The sequence below is a fragment of the Lissotriton vulgaris genome, chromosome 5 (genome assembly GCF_964263255.1).
Source record: "Lissotriton vulgaris chromosome 5, aLisVul1.2, whole genome shotgun sequence".
Classification (NCBI taxonomy): Eukaryota; Metazoa; Chordata; class Amphibia; order Caudata; family Salamandridae; genus Lissotriton; species Lissotriton vulgaris.
Window position 1 is genome coordinate 860,073,553 of NC_141693.1, and position 13,864 is coordinate 860,087,416.

The following is a 13,864-nucleotide window of genomic DNA, read 5'->3' on the forward strand; positions in this document are numbered from 1 at the left end:
GTGGTCCCATGCATGGAATAACTGAATCCGCAGCCAGCCCAGCTCCTGATAGGGTGGGCCTTCTGAACCCATAGGTCAACTGGTTCTGTGGCAGATGGCCCACGATAGGATCCTCATGGCATAGTCGACTGAGGCTCTGCTGTTGAAAGTGAAGTGGTACCCCCCAGGAAGGTGCGGGACAGCACATCAAAATATCTTTTAGTGTATGCTGCTTTACCACCTACCTCAAAATAGGCCACACAAAACCTCATATAGACATTCTTGGGCTGTCCACCAAGTTCTTGGGGTGGCAGAACATCTGCTTTTCAACTTCATATGGAGCCAGACTGCCTAACTTAGAGTGCACCACTGAGTGGATGGGAACTGAAGTCAAAATTTGTCAATACCAACCTGTCCACCATGTCATGGTGGCATGGTTAGTCAGCTTTTAGTTTTTTTCAGAAACAAACCCTAAAAGCAGGAGGTTGTTTTTAAGAACACATATTCCGGCCCTGCTAACATTTTGCATCGTGGTTGCAGCTCTTTTTTGGTGCTGCCACAAAGAAATATGTTAGTTGGTATTTACTAAGTAACATAAGGGCCGACTTGTGTCACCTTGTGTGGCTTGGTAAAGAAAATGTAACACAATACATCCCCTTGAGCTGAGTTGTGTTGCGCTTCGTCTGGGAGGCATTCAATGGGTGGAGCATGGGTGCTCCCAGGGATCCACCCATGGACTTTGGCACATTCCAAGATTTACCAAAGCTAGTAAACCTGGGAATGTGTCAAATGCTGCACCTTCCCCGGTGAAGCGCAACAAGGAGAAATACCTTTATTTCTCTTTGTTACTTTTTCTTTCTATGCATAATGCATTCTGCATCACACATAGAAAGTGGAAAATGCCTTACAAGATTGGTTCTTTTCAGGAAGGTACCCATTCCTGACCAAGAAAATCCTGTTCATAATGCAGACACCCTTGCAGTGTGACAGAAGGGTGCCTGTGTTGGCGCTAGGTAGCCCTAAGTGTTCTAGCGCTAGCAGGGAGCTGATATCTTAGCAGATATAGGGCCAGATGTAGGTGGGAGATTTTGGCCATTTACCGGCCGGTAATGGCCGAATTCGGCCGTTACCGACCGGTAAATGGCCATGGAGATGTAGGGGGATAAAAAACATGCATTTTCGGTAATTTTACCGAATTGGTAATTTTACCGATTCGGTAAAATTACAGAATCGGTAAAATTACCGATTCTGTATATTTTACCGAATCGGTAAATATACTGGTAGGTAAAAATACCGAAAATGCATGTTTGGTATGTAGGTGCCAATTTTAACATTGACACAGGGCTTTGAAAATCGGTATTTTACCATGAAATGCAATTGCATGGTAAAATACCGATTCAGGTGTACATGCACCTCTGTGCGTGTACACCTGTGCCATGTGGCACACATACATGCCCTAAGGGCATGTATGTGTGCCACATGGCACACAAGCCTAAAACAGGGGTGCCAGAGGGTGTCAAAGTGACACCCCCTGCACCCTTGCAAAATTCGGTATTTACCGATTTGGTAAATACCGAATTGGTATTTGATATTGAATCCTATGGGCCTAGCAAATACCGATTCGGTATTTACCGAATCGGTAAATACCGATTTTTAAATTGGTACCTACATTAGAAATACCTACTCCTAATTACGGAATCGGTAAAATTCGGTAATTAAGAGTCTGTATTTCTGATTTTGCTACATCTGGCCCATAGTGCTTTTCAGCTCTCAGTCATTCACGGCCTGCAGCAACTTTGTTTGCTGCCCTGCATTATGTGACCTTTGGACAAATATGCCCCTCAGTGTCTCAGGCCTGCGGGGCAATATGTTGCGGAAATTATTCTCATTTTCTGCCTCCATCCGACAAGTCTTGAATGGCAGTCCCGAGCAGTAACAATCGGCATCAGAAGCCCATCCCAGGCAGTCCTTCTGATGCTATGCTGCCGATCTTCTAGCAGCTGGCCTGCACAATAGCTGCTGCTACCAATCAGGAGTAGTGGGGCTTGGGCGGGGGGTGGGTGGTGAGGGGCGGGAAGTAAATGAAAAGAAACACTTACCTGGGCCAGCCGCCTGCCGCCACTTCTCTGTCCTCTTCTTCCTGTCTCCGCCAGCAGCAGGAAGCACCCGGGCTCCCAGTCTCCCCATAGCCAATCACAACGCTGCAATTCCCCACTTATAAAAGAGCCAGAGGGACCACGAGGAGGGCAGATCGGCATCTGCTGCATTTTGTCAGATGCCTTGACACCACCACCGTCCTCTACCAGAGATCTTTAATCTCTTACTCAGGCAGCTGTGGGCCTATTTTGATGTGGTCTGTGCTTCAGAGAGCTCACTGGATCAACCAACAACGTACTGCCATGAACTGTCGGTGGGATTGGGGCAGAGCTAGTTACATAAAAGAATGGTGAGAAATTCATTAAATTAGATGAAACTGCACTGAACTCCGGGGCTACCCCTAGATGGCTCAGCGTGGAATGTGGTGATGTATGGCTGCTTGGCTCATCACTCCGGGCGCCCAGGACACGACCCTGTCTCTAACACGATCAATGAGTGGTTCAATGACAGAAAGGCTCTAAGATCTATACCTATATCTCAGCCCATCACTTAGAGCGAGGGCTCCCTGCTAGAGGTGACAGGGCTCTGGCTCATGATATAAAGCGTGTTGTGCAATAAGTCACACTGAGGAGATGGGTGTCTCATGCTGGCTTCCTAATGGAAAGTGTACTACAAAGATGCTCTGGACAAACATGCACGCACACAGAGCCACAAACAGAAAGACAAACCCGCTGACACAGTCAACATAGAGCAAATGGCAGTGCAGCAGACAGACACCAACCACAAGGCGAGTGTTCACCCACAAATAGAATAATAGGCAAGAGACAAACACGCAAATAGCACCATACATCGGCAAAAAAAGTAAAAGAAGACCCTCTCAAAACAAACACAAGTCCAGACATACAGCAACAAACAACCAGGGCACAAGTCCTAAAAAAAGAAGTGGGGGGACGCTGTCACCGGAAGTGACGTCACAACAGGAAGTGACGTCACGAAAGGTGGCTCCGATCTCGTCCCAGAGAGACCAAAAAGGTGAAGTTCAGCTGTTTAGCAGAGGGGACGGCGTACACCCTGTAAAATAGGTGGCGGGACGCCGTCCACCCGCGTGGTACTTCGACTAGAGTCCTGCAAACAATCCAAACAGTCCAATACACGCCAACTCACACAAGGCCATAGATGGACAGACAGAAAATGAAAAAAATGCTTAGATGTTCTAAAATTAGCTTTAGTTGGATGGAAACAAAACACAATTTATGTGCAAGCCAGAGATGGAGGTACCTGTTTCGCAACATGTTCGTAGCACAATCGCATTAGAAAATTGTGTTTTCCTGACCAGTTCCTCCTTCCCAGGGCACAAGTCCTAAAAAAATAAGTGGGGGGACGCTGACATCATGACAGGGAGTGATGTCACGAAAGGTGGCTTGCACCATCAGACTCATTGCCTCCCCTCGCTCACCCCTTAGATGTGATTGCATCAGAGAAGCCAGCGCGTGAGCAGCGTTCTGAATGAGCTCCGATCTCGCCCCAGAGAGGCCAAAGAGTGAATGTGTGGCTCCATTTGCTCCAGTTATCAAGCTCCTGGTAACATAAGTGGGGGGACCCCGTCCATCCGCGTGGTACCCTGACTCAAGCCCTGCTCCTTCCTGTCCCCAGATCAAAAAGAGTCTCATGTGGTGACAAGGTTTTTTCCATGGCTGCAACAGACAGTTGGTACTCCATAATTCTGTTGCTACGATCAGAAACCTCTCTGCTGCATTTTGGAAAACATTTGAAAACCTGCCTTTTTATTCAATAAAAGTCCACAATTCTTGGTTGTTGTTATTAGGCTGTGTTAGCCCTACTGCGTTGAGAGGCATATGCGTATGAGCAGCACTATACAAGCATCCCTAACACAACATGTTGCCTGAACCCACAACATGCATTCAAACGCCCGCATCTCTTCCACTGTTACCAAATTCGTCAGGTTTATTGGGTCCCCACCCTTGACTGAGGTCCAATGGCGAAATTATTGGATAGATTCATGATATGTAACCAGGGCTTCCATCTCTGAACCTCTGTTTGCCATCTATTTCATTTCATTGTAAAGTGTTTACTCACGAATATAGCTATTCACCGGGGCCTTATCCACGCTCAGGTTGCAAGAGATTGCAGTATCGTTGTGTCCTGAGGGAGTGGACCAGACTGACACGGTGTACTGCCCATGTTCACCGAATAATTCACTCCACCTGCAGGGAAACAGAGACACAGAGGAGGACGTGTTACAACAAATTCCTAAAGACTTTTTACCATCTTTATATTATCCCTATCACTATGATCCAATTATTTACAGGTAAGTTCATTACCTTGATTCACAGCCCTTCTTGTCCCTGTTGTACCCGAATGAGGTGACTACGCCACCGGACAGAGCTGTGACATGTTAAGGGATGGCTATCCAACTTCTTGAGTCCCTTCTTTATTTCCACTGCTAGTGGTAGAAGAACAAACCTACCACTGCCCCTCATCCTGTAACTTTCCTGACCTCTAGTTGGAGGTGCAAACAAGGGAGGGAGGGATGGCTGTGGACTGGGGTGGGACCACGAATCGAAGTAATGAAGATTGCCGGTAAGTCATTGGATCCTTGCCCTCTCATCTCATCTTCTTCGTCCCATTAATAACTGAATGAGAAAGGATATACCAAGCTGCATAAAAAATACTCACCAACAACCAAATGATGCAACCAAATATATTTATTCAGTCGACAATTGCTTCATTGCAGATTTTAAAACTGTCAAACCAAAATGTAATTCATTAGGACAGGCGAGATCTAGTTTATAGAGCTTTGTAAATGTCAGATGTGAGGCCCACGTTGCAGCCGTACAAATTTCTTTTGGAGATGCACCCCCTGCTTCAGCCCATGTACTGATGCTGCTCTTGCAGAATGCTCTTGCATGATAGATGGAGGGGACGTATTCAGAACTTATTATGACTGTGAGATACCCGGGCAAGCCCACCTACTCCTTCTTTGAGTTGTGCCCGCTTTGCCTTTATTCACTGCACCAAATCGTTTAGTTCACTCCAAAGAGAGGCAAAATGCTCTACCTACATCAGAGATGATGGAATTTCTGAATTAATGTCTGACCTTAAAACAGGTAATATGATCTCATGCGACAGATGAAAAGCAGGTTCACTTTAGGGATGAATATGGGATCCAATCTCTGAACTACCCTGTCGGGGAAGAAAAACAAGTAGAGGAGAGCAACAACCAATGCTCCCAACTCCCCTATCCTCCTTGCTGAGGTCATTGTGACCAAAAATGCCATCTTAAAAGACAACCAACTTAAGTCTACTTGCTCTAGAGATTCAAAAGGGAGCGGTTGTTACCTATTTAAGACTACGGAGAAATCCCATGTTTGAATATGGTTACTTACTGTTGGTCTTTTAAAAAAAAAACTCTCAGGAGTAGACCTACAAGTGGGGATATCTCCTCCTTTCTTCAGAGCGTTCATAGGTGACCCTTGTGCAAATAAAGTGGCAGGTGCTAAACCTTTCAGAAAAATATCCCTCAGGATCGCAAGAATCTGGAAGGCATCTAATGAGTGGATCCAACTTCTTAGTACTGCACCATTTTTTAAAGGAAACCCAATGGTTTTTATAAGAAGACTGGGTTGATGGTCTCCTTGAATCCTGAATATCCCGGGCAACTTCTTGCAAACACCCCATATGTTGCAAACCTACCCTCTCAAGTTTAGCCATCAATCTTAGGTGGTGGAGCTGAACTATCAGCAAACAGGAGTACTGCAGAGCAGGAGGCTGAAGGGAAGAATGGAGATATTTTGCTCTTGCTAGTAACATTAGAAGATAATAACAAGGGCACTGGGGGCCAAAAGGGCGCTATTAGAATTACCAATGTTCTTTGCACCAAAATCTTCTGAAGCACATTTGGGGTTGGGGTGCAGTGGAAAGCGATATAGTATGCCCCTGGGCCAAGGAATCCCCAGCACATCCACTGCCCATGCCTGGAAACAAACGTCTCTGAACAGAGCACCAGTAGCATTGGATCGTGTTGTGACACAAAAAGGTCTAACCACAGTTTAGCGAAGTTTTGGCAAATTCAGTTGTATTCCAGACAAACAAGTGATACATCACAGGGGATGGAAGATTGTGGTTGCGACTGTCTGCCCGGTAATTCAACCTCGCTGGATGTAAACTGCCCTCAAGGCTAGGAGATTTGTCTCTGTCCAAACAAATATCTGAGCTGCCATGGAATTCAACCTTTCTCTCTTGGTACCTCCTTGGTGAACCAGATAGATTTCCGCCACCTGGTTGTCTGTCCTGTCTACAACATTGGCTCCCTTCAACTGTAGCGAATAAGCCTCCAAAGCCATTCAGATTGCTGTTAATTCTCTCCAATTGGAGGAGTGTTAACATTCATCCTTTGACCATTAACCTTTTGTCTCCTGATCGCCCAGAGTTACCCCCCACCTCCACAAGCTTCTGTCTGTCATCAGCTGAATTGGAGGAAGAAATTGTAAAGGAACACACTTTGAAAGATCGTCTTCCCATAACCACCAGCCAAATGCTTATTACCAGAATCAATGCCTCATAGTTCTGTGAGCCGGGGACCATGTTGTAGAAGGTGGTTCACTAACAGCTTGAGGTGAAAACACCCTCAGGGAACTATCGCAGTAGTTGCATCAAATAACCACTGCACTCTCAACCATTCTCTTGCTGACATAGTGGGATGGGCTTACAGATTGGAGAGATTAGTTGAATTGTTGCAATTCTGGTTGGAGGGGAAATCATGCCCCAGACTGGGGTGGAACTGGGTTCCTATAAACTTCTTTCTCTGTGTTGGATGAAGATGGGATTTCTGGATGTTGATAACACATGTTTCTGCAGGACTTCAGTCAACCTCTGCACATTGCCTTGCGTCATAGGGAGCGAAGAAGCACACAAGAACCAGTCATCCAGATACGGGCATAACATACATCAATTCAGTTGAACGCACGCAAAATTTTGAGCTAATACCTTGGTGACAATCCTAGGAGACATCACCAACTCAAATGGAGCCTGGAATTTGAAATGCTGTGCTCCTACTACCAAGAGTAAACACCTCTGACTCTCCAAGTGTATAGGACGTGAAAATAGGCCTTCAGCAGGTCCAGGGTCACAAAGAAATTGCCATCCCCCATCAGCAGGATGATCGATTGAAGGGATACCATTCAAAAAGGGTATATCCAGACGTATCTTTTTAAGGCCTTTAGGTTCAAAACAGGGTGATATTCCCATCCGAATTTGAAATCAGTTATAAAGTAGAACAGAATCTCTTTATTTTTCGGTTCTCCGGAACTGGGATTATTGCCTTTTTCTGCAGCAGTGCTTGGATCGCTAGAAGCACAGATTTTCTTTTGCAATAGTCTCTTGATAACCGGGTAGGCAGAAACCGGTTTGCGGGCTGATCATATAAAAACTGGATGATATAACCCTGATGATGATGATATATATATATATATATATTTACCCAAGTTCAATTCTGCTGCCAAGACAGTAGCAATTGCATCAAAAAAGCGCTGCCTCTGTTTTGAAATAAAGTTGCCTCAAAGAACTTTACTACATCCGAGAGAGTGCGTTTTTTATGCAATTGCTACTGTCTTGGCAGCAGAATTGAACTTTGGTAAAATTCAACCGGCGTGGTCCAGCCGAAAAAAACGCACCGTTGGGAAAAAGAGAGCACCTTGAGGATTGCACTGAAATTATATATATATATATATATATATATATATATATATATATATATATATATATATATATATATATATATATATATATATATATATATATATATATATATATATATATATATATATATATATATATATGTGTATATATATGTGTGTGATCAAGCTTTGGAGAAAGCGAAACGCGTAATGGCGGCTGGCTGGCTGGACAACAAAATAAAGCACCTTGACTAAGCACATAACTACGGGTCTGCTCTTTCGTCAATTATATATATATATATATATATATATATATATATATATATATATATATATATATATATATATATATATATATATATATATATATATATATATATATATATATATATATATATACCAAGAGCCCAAGCTTTTGAAGGAAGCACTCACAGCCAATGCGAACCACTCGGTTCAGTACATAATACAAAAAGTCCAGCAGTGATATTTCCAGGCTTTATTTCAGTGATTTCGATGCTGTGACGCATTTCGAGGCTCCAGCCTCATCATCAGGCAGCTGGTAAAATGTGGCATAGATTTCCAACCTTGCACCTTTCTTTTTATTTCCATTTGTGTTACTAGTGCATGCTGGGATTTGTACCCTTGGAAAAGTCATGGCTGGAATTTCAAAATGTGAAACTAGATATCCTGGAATAAGTACTGGCTTCCTTGCTTGTCAAACAATGTGATTCTAGGCAAATATTAAAATATTTTATTTCACAGAGCCTCCTTTTTCTTTATTATTGAATATGAGTGTGCTTAAAAAAACTTAAATTCAGGTTATGCGCTGTACAAGCACCTCTTATACTTAATTTAATTTTCACAGATTGTACTGCGAGATCTAAGCATTCGCCAGATAGTGTAGCACATTTCAGGGCTAATCCCCAAAGTCCCCCATTGGATGTAATCTGAAAGACGTAGTGAACTATACAGCAGGGGATTGACAGACAGTGCAGCTGGTTATAGATCTATAGTCTCAGCAGGGACAGTCTAGAAATAACTGTTGCCAAGTATTAGTCCTTTCTATACCTGGCTGAAGATGGGGTTGTACATAGTAGTCCGCATTGCGCATAATTTGGTAGGGACTGGGTGCTCCTCCTCCTGTAGTAAATCCACCTTTTCTTGGTTCACAACAGATGGAGTCCCTCCTCATTGTTCTTAGGTAATGCGCCTCCCAATACAATGCAAGTTATGAATGTACCTTCTTTAGAATCATAGGAGGGTATATTTCGTATGTGTACTTTCAATATTTCTTAAGAGTTCGTAAAATCCTCTTCTGCTTCTTGGTAAGCCTCCTTCCCCTCATTAATTAGAAGATGGTAATAAACCACTCATGGTTTGTTGGAAGTTAAATACCCCCTCTGTATGCTTTGTAGTTGTTGAATGTCTGTTTGGGCTCATGGCTGACTAGAAAATCCCCATTACACCATTTATTGAGAGGTATAAAGGACATCGACAATATGTCAAAAGATAACATCCATTCTGCCATGTTTGGTTTCCCACATTATGCCAGGAATTTACCCTATTCTGCCAGGGTCTCAAGGGTCTTCGGAGCACAAGCACAACACCCTTGTCCTAACTCAACCACCCACCACCCAGACCACCACATAGTAGTCAGCACTTTTACTAAAGACATGGCCATCAAACTTGTGACTGCAGCACTTGAGCATATGACACATCTTCATAAATACATATGATTACCAAGAAAAGTCCTTGATATGATTTAGGATTCTGTAAATGTGAAACATGGGCATGGACTGAGGTGTAGCATCAAGAGAACAGCTTTTCAAATGGTTTACCTGAACTGTTGCTTTTAAAATGGAGACTGCAAGGCAACATGGAAGGAAGAGGTTTGTTTTGGTGTGTCGCTTGGTGCACAGTGAATTGAGTGTGTGTTGCACTGTGCCATAGGTTCTGGCATACTGTTCTGTGGGTAAAGCTTGTGCCACAGCTTTAAGTTCACTGTACTATTTTGACTTGTACTTGCCGTCTGTAATCTTTTTATATTCTATATTACTTCTTGATTTCCTTAGATGTGTCCAAAAAAGCATTGTTTGTCTTGAATCGTGACTCTTTGTCTTGAAGTTTTACAGTCACTGCCAAGAACTTGCCTCCATGCCAGGTGGTCACCATACCTCATTCAGACCAAGGCTGATGCATACCTGTAAGAGTCGGGGGACTCTCTCCTATTTTGCAGGGAGGGTGGTCCCATCATTTCATGTAACACAACTGGTTCCCGAAAGTCTTTTTGGAATTAAGGGGCATATTTATCATAGACCTGCACCGCCCTTGCCCCGTAAAACGGGGCGCAATAGCAATGCAGCTCTTAAGTTAGATTTGTCAAGCCATGCTAAGTCACCTTGCATTCTGCAGCACACATAGAAAGGGGAAAATGCCTCAGGAGATTGTTTTTGTGCAGAACGGGGTCCCTTTCTGCACAAAAACAATCCCATTTACGGTGCAGACAAAGGCGCCTACCTTGGCGCAAGGCAGCCCATTGTGCGCCAGCGCAGGGAAAAGACAGGAAGCACCGTATGCTAAGTATGCCACATTCCTGTCCTTCCCCTGTCACACAGTGCAGCGTAGCAAGGTGACTTGCTGCACTGCGTAATTTTTTAATAAATAAGTCCCCAAGTGATGGGCTTCTGAGGCCTGATGACTTCCATAGAGCTTGTGCGGAGCTGCAGACTATTAACAAAAGGGTACCCCACCATACATGCCGCTCTTATTGAGGGGTTGCTATTTCTTGGGTTTTATTTATACTTTTCAAAGGGCCTCCTTTGCTAAACCTGACCCTAGTTGCAAAGCCGCTTCTGCTGAGATGTTAGCAGTTTTGCTTACGAGTGAAGTTAACGCCCCATTAGAAGTATTACGCTACTGATGGAATGCGCACGTATGGTATATTTGGAACTATATAAGTGCCAGAGGCTGACAGATTCAGTATTCTCAGGCAGTGTTTCTCACAGATTAACTATATGTTTATCTATCACGCCGGTGACGGCCTGTGCACGTGCTTTGCTGCTGGTTTGCGGTTTTATCGAAGTTAGACATGTTACCCGTTGATGGACTGCCCAAGGAGAATTAAACTGAATTGGAAAATGGCGCACATAAAGCATTGCAGCATTTCAAAGATGTTTGCAGGCCAGCGGGTCGTGCTTCTTAGTAAATATTTTAAAATGCCAAGGCGCAGCTTTAACCCCTTGCGCGCTGGCTGAATTTTCGCGCTGTGTGGGCGAAATAGAGAGTGGGCGGAGTTCAGACAGTCCCCAGCTGTCGTTAGCACACGCCCACCGTGATGCGTGATGGTCGGGCCCGTCGTGAGCACCGAAGGGGTTACGTGGAGAAGGGACGAGGTTCAGTTTCCCATTCAGAATCATATCTTTGGCTTTTTACATAAACCGTTTGATGAATGACTGCAGTGGACCGCTCTATGGGGCGCGTGTGAGATTTTGCTGCCAGTTCCCAGTCCCGTCAGGTTAAACGCTCCTTTTCACCACCTCACCTGAGACGGTAGTAAATAGGAGCAGGGTCAATCTCAGGGCTTACCCTTGATCAGGGCTTTCAGTGGGATGAAAAAACTGGGGGGTCTCATCGATATAATTAAGGGCGTGGCTTAAAAACTCGTAAACTAAAAATCTGTGCTCACCAAAGTGTGCCGCTCCACTGGTATTTTGCGGCTTCTGTCATTGCATCCAGACACATAATACAACAAGTAACATTACACCAACAACAAGTCAGGACTATTGGTTTTGTCATCAGTTGTTATTTGCGTATGATAAATAAGCAACAACTGTGGCTTTGTTGTATAGAATATTAAAAATGCTTCGATTCTGAAATGATGAGACTGTGAAAGAACTATAACGAGTCTCTTCAAAGTTACATCAAAGGCAGTGAAGGGGGGTACTGGCAGAGTCAAGGTTTGTTTTTCACCCTTAGGGTGAGGGCAAAAATAGAAAGCTCAGTAGGGACTAGTCACAGCACCTGCTTTTTAGAACTGCCGGTGCTGAGCACCGGCAGGACCCGGCCCACTTAAAGCCCAGCTCTTGACATGGAATGGGTCAGGAGGGCGGCCAGGTGTGCAAATATTTTTGCAGTTTTTTTCCAGCCATATTTCCTGTCCTGTAAAACTGGGCCCAGTGAGACCACACTTGTTAAGTCTGAGTGCAGGAACATCGTCCAGAGCTGTATCCCAAAGAATGGAGTTACATCTCTAGCCCGCTCGCACTCAGAGCCACACAAGTTGCATTAAGGAAACTATGCAACCTTCAATGTCCGCACCAAGATATTCCTCATGACCTCACACTTGTCCTTATTAATTAAATGACCGACAACCCTGCTTATGACATTATCAGTGATAGATATTATTAAACAGCAAAAAAAAAAAACACCGTATATAGACATCAGTTTAAGGACGACATTTTCAAACTGGCCTCACACGAACAACCCCCCATCCAGAAAAGGCATTGTAGTTTGAGACGTTAATTTATGAGTGGGCACACCAACAAGAAAGCCAACCTCAATGCTGATCGAGAACGTGACCACTCTGGTCATTGTGCCAGTGATGGAAGGCTCTATCCATGCTGCTGCCATACCCTGGACCTTGTGTTCAGTCACAACATTGAAAACAAATCGTTATGTCTGTGTGTGGTTCGTCTTTGAATCACATTCCTCTTCACTGATCACAGATATCAGCCACGTCCTCGAACTAAGCTGGCAAATTTTGTGTCCCACAATATCAAAGACAAAAGATCAACACAGAAAATGGCTTGACTGAACTATTGACTACCAGAATAATGTGAAAAAAATATATATGGGTAAGTGTAGATTTACTATTCATCACTCCACAAATACAAACCGTAAAGATATATGTATTGCTGAGGCATATAAATGAAGTTAAGTATAATAAACCTAGGCTTACCATATGCTTACTTTCACAATAGTCTGTTAATCAATAAAACGGTCACAATGAATTTGTACTTGTAAAGCGCACTTACACGCCAATCGGGGTTTCCTGGCGCTGTACGCATACCGCTGTGGAACCCTTCCTGGCTTTTCCCTGTGAAATGTCCACTCCTGGGCAGCTCCAAGGTGAAGCCAGGCATCCCAGCGCTGTTGGGGCCATTGTGGAGATTAAGCAAGCTATTGCCCAGAGTTGCAGAGCGGGGCCCATGATTAGAATAGGCACTGAGGCGAGAATGACCAGGTCCGAGGAAATTGAGCCCAACACCCGCCGAGGCGGGAATTGAACCCTGGTCCCGGGCCAGACCTCTGCAGCAGGGTCTGCCGCTCTAACCATTGAGCCACACTTCTCCACAATATTCAATATTCAAAATCAATATTTCACTATCAATATTCCTGTAGTATACCACTGCGGAAACTACTCTTCTGATCAAGGTAATTGAACATCATAAGGGAATTAGAGTTCACCAATCTTTGTGTTGGTCCTGAATTCTTGCACAACACCCTCCGCCATCCACAAGAAGAGTTTGCACACTTTCGATAAGTTTGTACCTAGTCGACTTAGAAAGGAAAGGTTGAGGTCAAAGTAACCAAAAGTGGTATAATTGTGACCTGGCTCAGTTTAATCGAAAGTGCCAGATAATGGAAAGCAATTGGCACGCATCTTTATCTGAATCTGAATACCGTACCTGCACTGTACGGAGCAGAAGATTTGACAAAGCAGCAAAGTAAGCATACAAGGTCCAGCACATAAAGGTATCAGTGAGTCTTGAAACCAAATAAAAGAAATCTTTAAATATTAAAAGAACTATACAAGCCTGAAGTGCAAAAAGAAATGCCAATCAATTCACAACGTTGAAAATCGTGTATTTGCTTGCTTGAAGCTGACATCCCTTATGTCTTTGATCCCATCTTTAGCAACACAGCCCACTCACTTCAGAAACACACCCCACCCTTGCTCGTCATACTCCCCCTTTAAACCTCTTTTTGAGGTGGAAGTTACAAAGCTGTCCAAGAAACCTAAAAACTAAAACTAAAACTAAAAACTCCAACTCCAAGTTCTCCCAACCCTCCCAGCTGATGTCACAAGCAAT

The 13,864-nt window shown here is 44.0% G+C and overlaps 1 protein-coding gene across 1 annotated transcript in view; it reads right to left on the reverse strand.

The window, feature by feature from the left end:
- LOC147711708 (heparan-alpha-glucosaminide N-acetyltransferase-like) overlaps positions 1–13,864 on the reverse strand; it is a 1,547,073-nt gene that overhangs the window by 1,251,590 nt on the left and 281,619 nt on the right. The window contains exon 4 of the mRNA XM_086920225.1: positions 4,174–4,301. Coding sequence (XP_086776351.1) covers positions 4,174–4,301 — 128 coding nt within the window. The remainder of the gene's footprint in view (positions 1–4,173; positions 4,302–13,864) is intronic.